The sequence below is a fragment of the Emydura macquarii genome, unplaced genomic scaffold, assembly GCF_026122565.2.
Source record: "Emydura macquarii macquarii isolate MOO-44397 ecotype Brisbane River unplaced genomic scaffold, CSIRO-AGI_Emac_v2 contig_18, whole genome shotgun sequence".
Classification (NCBI taxonomy): Eukaryota; Metazoa; Chordata; order Testudines; family Chelidae; genus Emydura; species Emydura macquarii.
Genome location: NW_027130155.1, coordinates 11,695,791 through 11,713,962, shown reverse-complemented (window position 1 = coordinate 11,713,962; position 18,172 = coordinate 11,695,791). Strand labels below are relative to the sequence as shown.

Here is an 18,172-nt window from a genome sequence, read left to right as displayed (position 1 = left end):
TATGTTTAGGGTGAACCAGGAAACATCGGTCCTCCTGGACTTCCAGGTGTTCCAGGATGCAATGGCACAAAGGTAGGGATCAAGTAGAACATGATGGCAATGGGGATTGCCAGGAGCTGTGCTTGATAATCAGGGAATGCTGTCCAAAAGTATTCTCAAACATTTTTTCAAATGCATGGCAAACTTCTTTTGTTGCTACCTCATTGATTGATTAAAAAGAAATTATGTTCACAAGAATAGTCATGGAAAGCAAAAGTGTTGCAAGTACTTGTGTGACTATGTATAATCTTTTCTTTGTTTTCCATGTTGTTTTTCCCTAACTTGAAGATGCAGGATGATGGGAAGTGGAATAATCATAAGTAATTCCACTCAGCAGTTTGAAATTCGATGTTATCTATTATGCCTTTGGCATCTGTTTGTAGTATGGGTATGAGTCCTGAACTGCAGCCTAAGAACAAGTAAAGCCTGCAATTAATCACTTATTTTAAGTTTTCACTTTATTTGACCCTGAATGGCTTTCAGCTAGCCTTATGGCAAAGGAAACTGGATATACTATAGTACGTGAGGAGCGCAGGAAAGGATTTGTTAATCATGGATAAGTAAAGAAAATGCATCAGTGGCTTTTGTAACAACATTACAATGTTTATTACTCTCAGGGTGATCAAGGATTTCCAGGACCTACAGGGCAAGGAGGTGCTCCAGGCATACCAGTAAGTGTCTGACATTAGCGGTGTGCATTTTTACCAAATAAAGCCCTTCACCCTAAAGTGTAAAACTCTTTACGATGTTAATTAATTAATTAAGCCCACAATATATCTGTGAGGTGGGAAAATATTAGTGTTCCCACTCCACTGACTGGAAAACTGAGGGAAAAGATTAAGAGCAAAAGTGACCTGATTTTGGGGGCCCAATTTGAAACATGTTGACTCTGAGCTTCACAAGTGATGGACACATACATTTCTTTCTGGCTGGTTGGAGTTGTGGGTCCTCCGTATTTTCTGCAAATCAGGCGTTGGGTATCTCAGGATGGGCATCCAAAAACAGGAGGCACCCAACAATAGCGGAGACTCTCTTTAAAAATGTAGGCCTAAGTGACTTACCCAAAGTAAGTCAATAACAGAGCCAGAAACAGAACCTAGGAGTCTTAGTTTAACCACTAGAGTTTGATTTGCTCCGCAGAAATTATATCAAATGTAAACTATAAACAAGGAATAAAGATGGAGCACTGTCATTGGCACAAAATCTGATCTCCTCTAAAAATGTATTTTTCCACCTATTAAGTCCTCCCTTCCTCCCCCCCCCCCAAAAAAAAAGTCAGGCCTCACAAATCAAATTTACAATAATTTTGAAATTCCAGCTGCTAAGAATTCCACTTTCCAACAACAAGCCCATTCTTTTGAGATTGCAGACTGGTGCGCAAGGCATGAAATTCATCATTGTTCCTCAAAACCACCCAAGGCTGCTCACCCACATATTCATGAAAAAAAAGTCATTTTCTTAAGTTCGCCTCTACTAAACATCGTGCTGTGCCCTTTTCACCTGTTACCAGTTACCTTTTTAATAATATGGTTTTTATTATTTTTACTCTCCCTAGGGTACTGATGGTCTCAAAGGAGAAAAGGTAAGTTATTTACAGTATGTTATATTGAATAGTCATTAATGAGGAAAACTTTGAATTTGTACAACGTGATGGTAAAACAGAAGAGCAATGCAGCTAACACCAGAACCTGGTATAAGATTGCCCCATACATCCTTTGTTGCAATTCAATATTTCTTATTTTCTGTTATTACTATTACTGGGTGTTGTAAGTGTATTGTTTACAAACACACAAGATCCAGGTCCCTCTCCCAAAGAGCTTAAGTGCCATGCAGACACTGGATAGGAGTTCAAATGCAAAGGAGTGCAGAAATGATCAGGAAGATCATTGTTGGAAGGCTTCAGAAGAGTGTTTTTGAAGAGGAAGACAGCTCTAACCCCAGGAGATGGAAAAAAGGAGACATGAAGATGAATTACTGTGAAAAGTCGAAGCGCTGAGTCTAGTTGGTATGGGCTCTGTTTCATTTAAACACAACTTTGTGTTGCCCACCCCAGCAGTTGCTACAGGAAGAATTCTTCCTTGAGGCAAAATTACTCCCAGAATGGCCCGGCATGTAGACTGCAGAATGCCTTTACTGCTTTATGAAATGCACTGCTCCCTTCTGTGCACAGGGATCATAGCCATGGCCTTTTTTCTGCCCCCACTCCTTGAAGGTGTCTTGCAGCCCAAGTTGCCTGGAGATAGCAATCTGTACACTCCACAGAGTTCAGGGATTGGAAATGTGCCTAACTGCTCCACAGATTATCAAATGGAGCTCCTTGATCCCTCCACCCTTTATGGACACTAGTGAAGCAACTGAACATAAAATGCATCTGAATATTTTGGGATTGATTCTTCATTACATTGTACTGATTTCACGTCAGTGTAACTCTGACTTCAGTGCAGTTACAGTGGCTGAAAACCAGAGTAACGCAGCAGTGACTCAGACCCCTTTCCTTTAGGAAGGTCTTACAGTTTCTCTAAAATACAGCAGCGTTGGTACAAACACTTTGGAGATGACCATGATAATGTGGTATGAATTGCCTTCAGCCTGCTGGCAGCACTCTTGCCCTGGTGGGAACAAAGACACAAATAAATAAACAATAAAGCAAAGATGATATCTGATGTAAATGATATAAAGAAATAAAACCAGAGCTTTTTGTCTCACTTGAATGTTTCACTATAGGAACTGTTCCTATGTAGAGCATACTTCACCTTAAATTACATAATGCAATTCCTTTTGGGCCAGATTCTGATTTTAGTTACCCCAGTGTAAATCGACAGTAACTCCAGTGAAGTCAGGTGTAACTCATAATGGACAATAGCCAGCATTAGGACATTTCTGATGTTGGATTTCTCTACTGCATATCTTACTGTGAGCTTTACTGTCTTGAGTTATACAAATGAGTTTCATAATATAACAGTTGATCAGGCTTTTTTTCATTTTTTATTGTCAAGGGATACCCTGCAAGTGGATATGACCCAGGATATAATGGAAAAGGTGACCCTGGATTACCAGGAATACCTGGACAGCAGGTAATTCATGAGACCATAAGAATGGCCATACTGGGTCAGACCAATGGTCCATCTAGCCCAGTATCCTGTCTTCCGACAGTGGCCAGTGCCAGGTGATTCAGAGAGAATGCACAGAACAGGTAATCATCAAGTGATCCATCCCCTGTCACCCATTCCCAGCTTATGGCAAACAGAGGCTAGGGACACTTCAGAGCATGCCCGTCCTGGCTAATAGCCATTGATGGACCAATCCTCCATGAACTTACCTAGCTCTCTTCTGAAAACTGTTATAGTCTTGGCCTTCACAACATCCTCTGGCAAAAAGTTCCATAGGTTGACCGTGCATTGTGTGAAGAAATACTTCCTTTTCTTAGTTTTAAACCTGCTGCCTATTAATTTAATTTGGTGACCATTAGTTCTTGTTTTATGAGAGAGTAAATAACACTTCCTTATTTACTCTCTCCACGCCAGTCAAGATTTCATAGACTTCGATCATATCCGCCCTTAGTCATCCCTTTTCCAAACTGAAAAGTCCTAGTCTTATTAATCTCTCCTCCTATGGGAGCTGTTCCATACCCCTAATCATTTTTGCTGTCCTTTTCTGTACCTTTTCCAATTCCAATATATCTTTTTTTTGAGATGGGGTGACCAGGTCTGCATGCAATATTCAAGATGTGGGCGTACTGTGTTAAAATGGGGAAAACAGTCTCTGTCCCCAAAGGGGCGAGGAAATGGCCAAAGCCCTGGCCCTGAGGCAGGGCAGGCAGAAGGGAAGCAGTCTCTAGCCCTCAGCAGGGCGAGTAGCTAGTTCCACACCCGGCCCTATGGCAGGGCATGGCAGGCAGAGGAGAACAGGCTCTGGCCCTCAGCGTGCGATCACCCCTAGGTCAGGATAGGAAGGGGGACGCAGGCCCACCTGTGTCCATTGCGTCCCAGCCCAGGGCCCTGTCAGTGACGGGGTGTCCCGTCACTGGGTCATCAGGGCTCCAGCTGAGACACGCTGCCTCAGAGCGAGCGCAAGCTCAGCCGGACTGTAGTCGGCTCCCCTGGGCTACTTCCTCCCACCCTCTCCCTAGAGTACCTGGTCTCCTGAGCCGTACCCTGGCTCCTCAGGGTACTCTGCCCGAGGGAAGCTCCAGAAGCCCTCAGCCTCGTTGCTTGACAGCAATTCCAGGAACTGTTCGGAGTCATTTGCGGAGGGCAGCTCTTCTAGGTCACAGGGTCTGTGGGTCCCATCCGGCTCACAGGGGGTTGGCAGCTCGGGTAGCTTCTCCAGGTCCTCAGGGCCCCAGGCAATAGGCAGTTCTGGCAGCCTCTCCTCTGGGTCGCAAGATCCGGGGGGTCTCCTCTGGGTAGCCAGGTTCAGGCAGCTCCTCCAGGTCCTCAGGGCCCCACACTGTGGGTAGCTCCAGCAGCCTCTCCTCCGTGGAGCGGTTGGGTGCAGCCCTAGCCACAGACAACAAGGGAGAGGCATCCTTCTCCCTCGGCTGCTGGGCTCTGACTGGGCGGGCAGGCCTGGCTTTTATACTCCTCGTGCTGCCTACCTGCTTCTGGTCAGGTGGTGTATTCCCGGGTTCCAACCCCCACAGTGGGTTTGGCTCTCCCTCGCTGTCAATCTCCGAGGGAGGCCACACCTCCTGGCTATAAGAGGCAATATGATATTTTCTGTCTTATTATCTTTCCCTTTCCTAATGATTCCCAACAGCTTTTTTGACTGCCACTGCACATTGAATGGATGTTTTCAGAGAACTATCCACAATAACTCCAAGATCTCTTTCTTGGGTGATAACAGCTAATTTAGACCCCATCATTTTATATGTGTAGTTGGGATTATGTTTTCCAATATGCATTACTTTGCATTTATCAACATTGAATTTCCTCTGCCATTTTGTTGCCCAAACCCCCAATTTTGTAACTCTTTGCAGTCTACTTTGGACTTAACTATCTTGAGTAGATTTGTATCATCTGCAAATTTTGCCACCTCACTGTTTACCCCCTTTTTCCAGATCATTTATGAATATGTTGAACAGTAGTGGTCCTAGTAGAGATCCCTAGAGGACATCACTATTTACCTCTCTCCAGTCTGAAAACTGACTATTTATTCCTACCCTTTGTTTCCTATCTTTTAACCACTTACTGATCCAGGAGACGACCTTCCCTCTTATCCCATGACAGCTTACTTTGCTTAAGAGCCTTTGGTGAGGGACCTTGTCAAAGGCTTTCTGAAAATCTAAGTACACTGCATCTACTGTGTCACCCTTGTTGACACATGCTTGTTGACACCCTCAAAGAATTCTAGTAGATTGGTGAGGTATGATTTCCTTTTACATAAACCTTGTTGACTTTTCCCCAACAAATCATGTTCATCTATGTCTGATAATACAGTTCTTTACTATAGTTTCAACCAGTTTGCTGGTAGTGAAGTTAGGCTTACAGGCCTGTAATTGCTGGTATCACCTCTGGAGCCTTTTTTAAAAATTGGCATCACATTAGCTATCCTCCAGTCATCTGGTACAGAAGCTGATTTAAATGATAGGTTACATGCCACAGTTAGTAGTTCTGCAATTTTACATTTGAATTCCTTCAGAACTCTTGGGGGATACCACCTGGTCCTGGTGACTTATTACTGTTTAATTTATCAATTTGTTCCAAAATCTCCTCTAATGACACCTCAATCTGGGACAGTTCCTCAGATTTGTCACCTAAAAAGAATGGCTTAGGTTTGGGAGTCTCCCTCACATCCTCAGCTGTAAAGACCAATGCAGAGAATTCATTTAATTTCTCCACAATGGCCTTATCTTCTTTGAGTGCTCCTTGAGCATGTTGATTGTCCAGTGGCCCCACTGGTTGTTTAGCAGGCTTCCTGCTTCTGATGTACTTACTTACATTTTTTGCTGTTAGTTTTTGAGTCTTTGGCTAGCTGTTCTTCAAATTCTTTTTTGGCCATCCTAATTAAATTTTTACACTTCACTTGCCAGAGTTTATGCGCCTTTCTATTTTCCTCAATAGGATTTAACTCCCACTTTTTAAAGGATGCCTTTTTGCCTCTTACTGCTTCTTTTCCTTTGTTGTTTAGCCACTTTTTTGGTCCTCTTTACTATGTTTTTTAATTTGGGATGCATAATTTAAGGTATACAAAGAATTTACACTGTGCTATTTATTGAGATATATATATATATATATATATATATATATATATATATATATATATATATAAATCCAGTAATGTGTTATAGTTCTTAATTCTTGAATCAGAAAATAACTTCAGTTCTCAATGTGATATTGAGTGTACATTATAAAGGTGAGCGAGATAAAGTTATTCTTTCCATCCCTTTCAAAAATCAAATTTCCCCAAGCCCCAGTAGGGGTTAGTTTTGCTTACTAGAACTGGTGGTGTTTGCTGTATTTGTTAAGTATAGGGAAAAGGGGCTGAACCATTTGCAGATGACAGAGAATTAATTAGGATAATTGAAGCTGGAGAAGACTGTAGGGTACTTAAAAATGATCTAATAAAGGTTGGTGCATTATGGCAGATAAAATTCATTGTTGATTGAATGGATGGAATAATTTGATCTACTACTATACATTGCTGGTTTCTAAATTAACTAACCACTGAGGGAAAATATCTGGAAATTGTTGTGTACAGCTCGATAAAGATCTTTATTCAGTCTGCAGTGGAGGTCAAGAAGCAAACAACGTGTTTATGATGCTTAAATAATGGATTTGAAAATATTATCAAGCTTTTCTGTGACTCAAAGATATGCTCTATTCTGGAATATTTTATTCAGTACTGGTCACCCAGCCTCAGAAGGGATCTATTAGAAATAGAGAGATGGGCAACAAAAATGTTTAGAGACATTTTCCGTATGAAGAGAGACTGAAAAGATTCAGACTGTTTAGAGAGAAGAGTAAATAAAGACATGATAATGGTATACAAAAGTGTACATTCTCATGTAACAAGGCACAAGTCAACCAGTAACCAATGGAGTTGGAAAGAAATGTTCCCTCTGGGTAGTTATTCCATAACTGTCCACAGAGGATATGTCTAAACTGCAGTGTAAGCCTGGCGTTCAAACTCAGGCTAAAGCCTAATCCTCCTACCATCTACGTACAAATCGCACTAACCCAGGGCTCAGATCCAGGGTCCCAGGACCCCACGGGGGATGGAGGGTCTGAACTTCAGTCAAGCTGGGACCCAGGATTCAAGCCCTATTGCTTTGTAGTGTAGACGCAGCTCCACCAGACTTGTGCTCTAGGAGTCCATCAAAAGTATCCCATAATCCCATGGGCCAACTTTCTTTGTCATTGGACAGTCAAGTTTGGTGGACTGCTCCACTAACAGAGGGCTAGAGCGCAGCTAGAGTGCACTAGGAAATCCAGGATATGGGTGGTTGGACTAGGGGTAGACGCTGGAGCCAAAGGTTAACAACCCCAGGATCTGCTAACTTGAGTTCTACTAACCCTGGGCTGACATTGCAGCGTAGTCATACCCTAAAGGATTGACTGCACCTTCCTTTGGTTATGGCTATTTTCACAGACAGGATCCTGGATGAACAGGCAGACTACTGGTCTGATCCAGGATGGCAGTTCTTTTGTTCACCAGTGGACCTCCCCAGTTTATTGATGATTTGATCCAGTAATATTTGTGAAAGAGCCATTATGATTTCAAAGGAAAAGCTGTAACTTTTCCATTGAGCTTTTTTATTCCATTGTAATTAAACCTTTCTATAATAAAAAGGTGATTTTTATCATTAATATAAAGACGTTAAAAACAAAAGCCTAGATTAAATAACATTGAATTGAGACATGAAAAATAGGAAATTCAGAGATAACATTGCTTCTATGTCTGTAACTCACTTCCTAGGACCCCGATATTTCAGCACATGCACAGTGGATCATTTCAATTCTTGCATTTTTTTTAAAACATCAGGAAATGTATTCTGATTTCTTGTTTAATATAAAGGGTGAACCAGGTCCTCGAGGATTCCAAGGGCCAGTTGGACCACAAGGACCTCTGGGATTTTCAGTGAGTATAAAATCAAAATAATTTTTATGATTTGGGGCTGGGAGTTTTCAAGGAGCCTAAGGGAGTAAGGGACCCATGTCCCAGGAATATGTACCACTGACTCCTATAGATATTTTGAAAATTCCGTGAGTATGTGAAATCTGTAAACTCATGTGGATGACTGATTATTTTCCATTTGTTTTTATTTTCTTTTACGTTTGCAAATTATAGATTTTTAGGAGTGGCCTCAATTTGTGTGGACATAATTTTGCATCTTCAAATAATTGCACATATTTTTTTTAAATTCACATTAAATTCCAGTTACATACGTAATGTTTGCACTGGCAAATCAGGTGTTTACACATACTACTACTATTTGTATCCACTATGAATGGAAGGCACAATACATAAACCATGACAAGACCTGGCTGAAAATCTGCCTCTAGTCGCCTGACCCAAAAGCCTGTTGAAGTCAGCGGAAATACTCCCATTGACCTCAGTGGGCTTTGAATAAGGCCCTAAGTCAGGGCTGAGGATTTTACTTTTCTTTTTTTTCATTTTGTTTTCTGTAGGGTGTTGCCGGGAGAATGGGACTTCCAGGACCTAAGGTAGCTGGAGATTTGCAATAAAAATTAAAACTCTTAAATCTCACGTAGTATCATTTATCATTCATTATTTATGGGTGTTTTTAAAACAAGAAAAAATAACATTTAAAATCTCTTTTGTAGGGTCTCATGGGGATTAAAATCATAGGAAGCAAAGGAATACAGGTAATATAATTATAACTAGGTAGTTTTGCTTCTGATTTCTTCTTACTATGATGAAATGTTTTGAAAAGAAAGTACTGTGAAGCAAAAATAATTTGCTCTAGATATGTGAAAGGAGAGTCTGTGCAGACTACTTTCACTAGAGTATGGGGACAAGGCGATGTCAGGGGATACACTGTCTTCACATAATAGTTGATAATATAAACATTTGTGAGGGAGTGAAAGATAGAAGCAGGCTAAGAGTTTAAGAGGAAGCTTAACTTCTTCGAGCCAGCCACCAGTAGTTACTAATAGGAAGCAGTAATGTGGTTTACATGACATTAGCATACAGTGTTTGGAAATCCTGATCCTCAGATAGCCAAGGAGTTAAATAATAAACAAACTAATAGTACCTGACAGAGACTTTACTCTTAGATGCTCTGACCCTACATTTTTTCAGTGTTCACCTTTGAATGCTATCTGAAACTCCAAGGTTATCTTCTAAGAAAACTTCCAGTGTTATACCATAAAAACGGGATGTTTTGTCACTTATGCTGTTATGTCACCCCCATGATCAAATGTGCCTCAAATGCAAATTCCAAGTGGCCATAAGCAAATGCATTGTCTCTTAGACCCCAGTCCTGCAAGTGGATCTTTACATCCGTGCAGAGTCCCAGTGACGTCATCGGAGCGTCCTGTGAATGCAATTTGTCTATGTAGATCTGATTACAGGATTGGGGTGTTACACAACCCTGTCTAACACTGAAATTAATGTTAGTTATGTCATCACCTAGCTGGTAAACATATTCATTGAAATTTTCTTGGCTAAATTCCAGTAAATGGAACTGATGACCTCAAGTGACCTTGAGTCTTCTGATTTCTAGCTGGTTAACCTCACAGAAGAGATGAATATGTTTGTTGTAAATTGTTACTGATAACACACAAAATAACACTTGAATGGCTGAAAGCTACTTAAAATGACTGATGATGTTTTGGTGACATCTGATAGAAAGATCAAATTTAGGATTTTTTTTCTGTACTCAGCAGCATTCAGTGAAAGAGTGCACTAAAATTCGAACATGTTAGGTGAAACATGAAAGCTGATTTGTGTCAGGCAGCCCTCTGTTACAGCCATCTATCTGTATTATATTAGGTTGCAATTTTGAAAAGAATTTAGCAAAGGTACTATGTACTTTATTAACAGGTTAACTTAATCAGAGTGGGAGAAGAACTCCAACTGCCATGAGGAGAGATTCTTTAAAAAGTGGTTAGGGAGAAAGTGATGTTATATCAATTTTGTAAAAACTGCACTGGAAACTACATTTATATCTGTGAGCTTTTTCTAGGTACTGTGGTGTAAATAAACGTACACATCTCTGCTCTTCTGCATGTAGAAAAAAATTGGCTGATAGGAATAATTTATTAAAAGTCTTCAACTTTCTGTATCTGTTTTTAAGTGGAAGGGTGGGTGAATAAATAACTATTGTCAGGCAAATGGATTAATTTGGCAATATTAGATTTCATGGATTTTGAAAGCAGGGTATTAACTTTATTTGAAACATCTTTCTTTTTATTTTCAGGGTGATCCTGGATTAACAGGACCCCCTGGGCCTCCAGGAACAGTTATTGTGACATTAAGTGGACCAGATAATATGACGGTAGTAAAATAAGCATTTATAACCAAGTAGAAATAAACCAACTTGTGTGTTTTACCTTGGGCCACATTTGCTTTGGGTCACATACACAGTTGCTTTGCTTTGGGTCACAAGACAGAAGTTTCTCAGTATTTATACTGTTGGTATTTTATATTTATTCTATTTTCTCTTTCAGAGTCCGACCCCCTCTTAAACACACCTTTTATGTCATACAGAATAATGCAGGGCTGCTTAGAATAACTGCCTGTTTCCATCCACATCCTTATATTCCATACACCCCCACATATTAAAAATGAAATTTGACTCAACTTTCTGACACACGTGTGCCAAACCAATAGAACATTGAGAGGTTGTACATCGAATGAGACTGTCTTGGCAAATGAAAGGACAGTCTTGTGACTCAGTCATTGATCTGGGATTCAGGAGATCTAGGTTCAGTTCCCAGTTCTGTCACAGATTTTGTGCACAACCTTGGGCAAGTCACTGAACTGAATTCGGGATTAGGTGCCTAATTTGCTTCAGGGATTAGGTGCCTAAATCCGTTGAAAATCTGGCCCTTAATGCCTCATGTCCACATCTGGAAAATGGGGATAATAATATTTCCTTTCTCACACCCTTTGTCTGTCTTCTCTATTTAGAGAGTAAACTCTTCTTTTTATATGTCTGTACAGCAGTCTCAGATGAGGCATCTGCAATGATAAACAAAATGCACATGTGCAAGCCTCCTGATGCGGGGGAGGTAAAGGGGACAATTGCCCAAAGGCCCAGCAATTTAAAAGGGCCTGGGCCTCTTCTGCCCGCAGCCTCGCCCACACTCCAGCCCTGCCACTCACTGTTCGTCGCATTGCTCTTTCCAACCCCTCTCCCCACCGTCACTCGCCACTTGCATCTTTCCTCTCCTCCCCCACTGTTCATCACATCCTTCTCCCCGTGCTCAGCCCCCCCCCGTCCCCGTTGCTCACCACCTGGGGAAATGGGGGAGTGTGGAAGAGAGGAGGGGGACCGAGGAGGGGGAAGGGAGGAATGCAGCAGCAAGTGGGCTGAATGGGAGAGAGAGCAGCACCTGGGGTGGAGCGAGGATGGACTGTGGGCAGGGCCACAGGCAGAAGGGGCGGGACAGGACTGTTCTGCCATAGGGCCCAGAATTGCTGTCGGTGAACCTGCACATGTGCACAGTACCAGTGGGATGTCAATGATCTTTAGTAAAAAAAACTTGTGGAAACAAAAAATGGGGTATGTGCAAAGTAAAACACTTTCAACTTGGCCAAACCAAATGGATTTTCATGAAAGGCATATCTGTGCTGGCCTATAGGCCATATCCCTGACAAATTTCAAGTTTCTATCCTACCCTAAATCACTGGGGCCCAGATCCTCAACTGTGCTTATTTAGGCACTGGAATCCCATTGAAATCAGAAGGTGTTAGATTTAGGTTAGGTGTTAGATACCTTTTGAAATTTTGAGCAAAAACAAAAAAAAATTTGCATTTGGTTAAGAACAAACCTGAAAATTTCAGCCCAAGAGGCAAACATTTGAGAAAATGACTGGTCCCTTGATTTGAAAATGGCAAATCACCTCAGTCAGTGGTGCTGACCAAAAACAAAAAAAAAATTGCCAACTTTTCTAGCTGTTTAACCAGGCAACTAATGTTATCTCTGCCTTACCCAGATCAAGCTTTTAATTTATTTAATTATGAAAACTTGTTTATAATTTTGCATTTCCCTATGTATAAAACACCTAGAGTTTTTTGGAGGCACTAAAAAGTCTGAAAGACTAAAAAAAGATTTTATTTTGTTGTGACAGGACTTGAAAGGAGAGAAAGGTGAGAAAGGATCACGGGGTCCCCCAGGACCAGATGGGTCATTGGTAAGTGATCAGAGTAAATCTCAGAATCCAAAATCTTCATACAGCATCACATTCACATGAAAAGTGCGGCTGTTTGGAGTTAACATTTACACTACTTGGTCTAGTCATTAATTAAGCTTTATTAACAGGAGCTGTAATCAGACTTCATTGTAAAAGGTAATAAAATAATACAAAATGGATTAAGTTGCAAAAATGTGAATCTGAAAATACATCTGGTTTTGTTATAGGGTTTGCCTGGAGATTTTCGAGGTGAAAAAGGTGACCCAGGAGAGCCTGGCCCACAGGTACATGTGACAAATTAAACTCCTTAAAGTGCCATTCTTCTCTGAAAAGCCTTTCTACATTATTGTGGAATTCCAGCATTGTCTTTCAATGACTTCCAGAGCAAATTTACTAGGCGTGTCTAGTGAACTCAACCTAGAGTCTGAAAGTCAAATAGGTGTTCTTTCTGGCTCATGCACCCAGAGCTGTCCTTAAAGCTCAGTTGAGGGCGCATGTCTGAATATCAGAGGGCAAAGGTTCTGTGTTCTGAACTTGGCTAACAGTTCCATTATGATTCATGAGCCAGAAAGGAATTCAGCTCATGCTCCAGTAGATGCACTGGCTGTACTGTGCTAGCAGGAGTAAAGATATTTTAAGTAGACATATTTTGGTCAATTAAGGCAGAAGACATGATTCTGAATACACTCCACTCAACTGGAGAAAGGAGCCATCTTTAGTTACTTTTCTCACCAGATCAGTACTTCATATAGTTTCAAAGGACTGATTCCAGTGTTTGAAATATTGTATGTAAATAATAAGACTGATGGAGATGAAGATATAATGAGGTTAATTTTATCTCTGCACATTTTGAAAAGAGTTTAATAAACAGGTTTGAATGCTAGTTTTGATGATCTTTGTAGGAAGCATATCGATTTGGGAAAAAACAGCTGAAATCTTTGAATATACTGCCTACCAGCCTTTGAGACTGCTAATTCTGTACCATGTACTTACAGTATGATCCTGCAGCCCTTACTCACATCACAGTCTCATGGATTTCAATAGCTTTGTTCAGATGACTAAGGGCTGCAAGACTGGGCCTGTTGTGCTTAGGTTGAATTTCTGATGTTTATGGGGTTCTCTGAGACCCTCTGATGAAAGGTGCTGTTCACAGTAATTTGCAATACTATTTTTATAAAAATTATGAAAATCTCTTTTCTGTTTGATTTAGTTCAAAATAGTAAATGGGCATGTTGCCCAACATGTCAGAGCTTCTCCTCATTCCTCCTCAGCCTGCTTCTTCCTTTGACTGTCTCTTCTTCACAAGTGCATTTCTGGTGGGCATATTCTTGGCCAAAGCAGTGAGGATTGCACCAGGAGCTTCCCAGAGCTAAAAGTGTGAGCTGTTACACATTGAGCTAAAAAGCCAAGCCTCTGTAGTTGGGAGCTGTGACAACTCCCTCCGTCTGTGAATTGTCACTTCAGGGGCCATGTAACACGCACTCGCCAGAGGGTACGTGCTGCCCTCTTAGACTTGCAGCCTCAGCCTTGACTTCTTGCTCTCCTTCCCTTCCCACCTGTTTTCTTGTGTTAAAGTCTGTCATTTTTTCAGTATTCCTCTCCTCTCTGTTGCAGGTGCTTAAACATTTGTTCGTGCCTTCGTCATCTTTTGCCATGTAACCTTTTCTCCTCTTCAGTCTATCCAATGGATGCTGCTACATTGAACTAGCTCCCTTGTTGCTCTGACTTTATCACTTTCCACCCACCTTGTATCCTTTCATTGACTCCTGTCTTGCATGAAAATCAAGTTCCTCATCCTCACCTTCAAAGTGCTATAAAATCTCTCATTTGCCTACATCTTTCCTCCTCTTTCCTCCTAGTCCCCTTCCGTGCACACACTCTCCTTCCCAGACTTCTCTTCTTTATTGCTGTTAATGTTTTTAGACATTTATGCTGCAGTAGCACCTAGAGACCAACCAATCCAAGGCTTCATTGTGCCAAACGTTGAACAAACTCATAGAAAATTACCATCTCTGCCCCAAAGAGCTCAGTCGTCTTCTTCATCTTCTTCCACTCTTACTTTTACACTTTCTTTCCTGCTTCCACTATGTTTGGAGCAGTCTCCCAATTCTTTTTCACCAAATGGCTTCTCTGACTCTTCTCCTTCAAATCATTCCTTAACCCCATTTCCTCCAGGGATCTTTTCTACCCTATCTCCTCAGCTGTCGACTATATCAGAGCTGTTGTCTTGTTTATTGTCTTGTTTTTATTTGCCTCACTTCAAAGGAAATCCTGGGATGCTGTGTTGATGAAAGAGTCTGCACTTACCAATCCTTTGTAGAACTGGGGTCTTAGACTATTAGCTCTTCAGCCAGAGGAATGTCTTACTCTGTGCTTTGTAAAGCTCTGTGTATGTTGGCAGAGATATAAGTGATTGGCAATAATAATGTACATTGTAAAATAACTTAAATTCCTCTCGTAGAGCCATAAGGATAGAAAGCACAGACATGAGTGCAGAATTTGGCCACTTGTTCTCCAGAATGCAGCAACATTCATTCCCTTTTGGGATTGTGCACATTTTTTTTGTAGGGTAAACGTGGAAAAGATGGTGTCCCCGGTACTCCTGGCTTTCTGGTAATGAAGACACCTTTTTAATTGTTTTGTCATAATAATAAGAGCTGTGTAAGTAGTGATAGGATTGTCTCTTTGTGTTACAGCTCTTCTCTACTTCAATTTACACTTGAAATGTATATCTGAATACATTTTGAAACTGTATTCTGTACACCAAGCTTTGGGCCATAGATCCAGGCACAGAGGGGATGCGCCACATGCAGTCCTCCCTGCTTCCATGTAGACAGAGAGACCCAGCTGCTTCTGTAGCACTCTTTCCCCTGCAGATCCTGCACAGACCAGCATTGTTTGTGATGGGACCATCTCAGGGGAGGAGTTGCTGGCTGGGAGCTTCCCATTGTCCTCCATCCAGCTCTGCTAAAATGAGTTAGAAAAGAAAATACAGCTGACAATGTGCTATCTTATCTACTTCAATGCCCTTGGGAGTCATGGAGGCAACTGTAATCAGAAATGCCCCAGTAGCAAAGCTTCAAATGTGCTACAGCGCACAGTGGGGGAGGTACTGAGGTTGCTCTAGCCAGTATGGGGTAGAGAGCCTCCATGCAGATGTCCTGTGATCTGCCAGTTTTGAAGGTTGGGCTTATCGTGTTTTCCACAGGCATGTAAACCCCGCCCTCAACAGCTTGATGTGGAGAGATCTCCATACAGGAATTCTCACTGGGATTTCCTCTCCCTGAGCCCTTGATGCTCTTTTTTTTCCATCAGCAAGAATGACCTAGGCTTTTAATTTTTCATCTTATGTATGAAACAGGTATATGACTAACCCCTAATAATAATTCTGTGCTCTCATCTACAGGGAGAGAAGGGTGAATGCGGCTACCCAGGATTGCCTGGCATTGCAGGTAGTAAAGTAAGTGTGTAATATCCTTTTTGTTTTGGGGGTTGGGTTTTTTGTTTGTTTATTGGATTTTGACTCATATATCACGAGACGTATGGTGTTCATTCAGTGACATGGCAAAAAATGACAGTAAGTTAAATTATTGAATAAACACCATAAAGAGCAGTCCTTAGTCTACAGCTCTACTTAATATACAATTCAGCTAAGAGATTTGTCAGATTAACATAGAGCAGTAGCCTCAAAACTCTATGAAGGCTTCTGAGCATGTTGTTTTTCATGTATGTAACTGATGGCCCATTTCTGTTTTCTCATGCAGGGGAGGAAAGGAGACATTGGCCCACCAGGATTTCCTGGCCCAGTAAGTGCAAATTGTGCTTAGATTAACATAATAGTGTCATTTTTTTTAAATGTTGAAATAAAAGGCAGTTTTGACTGAAGGCTGCCATAATGAAATCCCTATGGTGCCATGACTAAAGCACGTCTGTGTCAAAACAGGGAAGTACACGGGGCTTTCCCCATGTGCAGAGCTCATTGCAGGATTGGTCCCTGAGGAGCAGGCCCCTCATTCATTTCAATAGAAAAGTTAATTGTCATAAAACAGTCATGAAAGTTCACAGTAGTTAATTTTCAAAGTGATACCATAATCATTTCTAGAATAATTGCTGCTAGTTTTTAAATACCAAAAAGCTTTAGTTGCCATGTAAACTAGAAGCAAACTCATCTCATTGTATGCATGCATGCAGTTTCTGACTTTCATAGAAGCCCATGCACGTCTGAAGACAGCCTTTGACCCAAATTGCTTTACATGCAGTAATTTTTTAAAACGTTGAGCTATTTGTATCATCTAAGCCTTAGCCAGAGCATTGTACAAAATAAATTAATAAATGAAAAATATTGCGAGTTTCAATCTCAGTCACAGACTACTCTGTAATTTCAGGGCTAACATTCATGTTATTTCGTGTGATTTATACGTGCCTCACTATACTGCTTGTGGTTAGGCAATGGTGATCACTATTATCTGGCCACTGTCGAATGAATTAAATACATACAATGGGTTGAAAAGTGTCTGCTGTTCAAGTTGGTTTATTCACTTGGAAAATAATCCACAAAAAAGCAAAAACCTATTTTTGTCTCTAAGTTCCAGTTTCGCTCATGCACATGTTTCATTCAAACTCAGTAGCACTGTATATTAGCATTTAGGGGAACATCCATCCTTTACGCACATGTAATACACTGGCTTAAAGTTTGTGAATGTCTCCAACTTGCAGCTTTCCTCAATGCCTCTACTGACAGGTGACAGAGTTTTCCTTCAGTGCAAGTAGCGCTGAAAGTCCTAGCACTGTCTGTATGTGCGTGGTCATAGCTCATTACATATTATACAGATCCTAACTTCAAATATGGTGATTTGTGAACAATGATGTTGGAATTAGCAATAAGCAAACACAAGGTCTCAAGATGTCATAAGGCCAAAAGAATGGGCTAGGTCCCAATATTTCTCCTAACAGAACAGCCAGTCTAGTGTGGGTTTAGTTGCTATTTAGCATCACCCAGCCTCTCCAGACCCTGTGTTTCGCAAATAAACTGAAGAATCCTGACAAATAGGAACCTCCCTCTGCCTACATGACCTGGGGTTTGAGAATTAATGGATGAATCAGGTGTATGTGAAAGCAAATTACTCATGTTAAGCACTCGCTATGGGAGACTGCCTTTCTCTTCATTGTTACAGTTCTTTCTCTCTCTTGCTGCCTCTCTTTTAAGACAAAGCATTATGGTGAAGCGGCTTGTGAAAAAGGAGATGAAGGATATCCAGGACCCGCAGGACTAAAAGGCCAACCTGGCATACCTGGTGAGAGAGCTCTGGAAACTATAAACATAATAGAAAAATAAATTGATGCTAAGAGCTTGATCGTGTACAGCACAGGGAGGGAGAGTTGTCCCAAGGAACCTGAGCCTGCACTCGTGAGAGTGCCCCTGCACAGCCACCAGATTACTCCCATCAAGTAGTAGAAGTGGAGACCTAAGAGGCACATGGCTAAGTGCCAGATTTGTATTCTGAGCATCTCAGTGAAGGCCAGACTTTCTATTCAGAATAAGGGAGCAGGTACACAAAGAGCCTGACACACACACTTTTGCTCCACTCAGAAGACTGAGCACAGTGTTCATCCTTACTCGTGTGCCCCTGCTCCTGTTTGTTATTTACTACTTAACCTGTGTGGCATATGCATTCTTACTATAAAAATAACAAACTAGCAACAAGGGAAGAGCCAGAGGTCTGGGAAAGAAGAGATAACACTCTTCTTACTACATTCTTTGTCCAGGTGGTGAGGGGAGGAATGAAAGGGAGAACATAGCCCACTCATAT

The 18,172-nt window shown here is 41.3% G+C and overlaps 1 protein-coding gene across 2 annotated transcripts in view; it reads left to right on the top strand.

The window, feature by feature from the left end:
- The window catches only part of COL4A3 (collagen type IV alpha 3 chain), a 106,522-nt gene that overhangs the window by 38,576 nt on the left and 49,774 nt on the right, over nucleotides 1–18,172 (top strand). Inside the window, exons 6-19 of one of the 2 annotated variants that reach the window (XM_067561224.1) lie at nucleotides 10–72; nucleotides 657–710; nucleotides 1,595–1,621; nucleotides 3,036–3,113; nucleotides 8,056–8,118; nucleotides 8,670–8,705; nucleotides 8,826–8,867; nucleotides 10,424–10,501; nucleotides 12,300–12,362; nucleotides 12,590–12,646; nucleotides 14,931–14,975; nucleotides 15,769–15,822; nucleotides 16,127–16,168; nucleotides 17,569–17,656. In XM_067561224.1, coding sequence (XP_067417325.1) covers nucleotides 10–72; nucleotides 657–710; nucleotides 1,595–1,621; nucleotides 3,036–3,113; nucleotides 8,056–8,118; nucleotides 8,670–8,705; nucleotides 8,826–8,867; nucleotides 10,424–10,501; nucleotides 12,300–12,362; nucleotides 12,590–12,646; nucleotides 14,931–14,975; nucleotides 15,769–15,822; nucleotides 16,127–16,168; nucleotides 17,569–17,656 — 790 coding nt within the window. The remainder of the gene's footprint in view (nucleotides 1–9; nucleotides 73–656; nucleotides 711–1,594; nucleotides 1,622–3,035; nucleotides 3,114–8,055; nucleotides 8,119–8,669; nucleotides 8,706–8,825; nucleotides 8,868–10,423; nucleotides 10,502–12,299; nucleotides 12,363–12,589; nucleotides 12,647–14,930; nucleotides 14,976–15,768; nucleotides 15,823–16,126; nucleotides 16,169–17,568; nucleotides 17,657–18,172) is intronic. The other variant, XM_067561297.1, reaches the window with a different exon arrangement.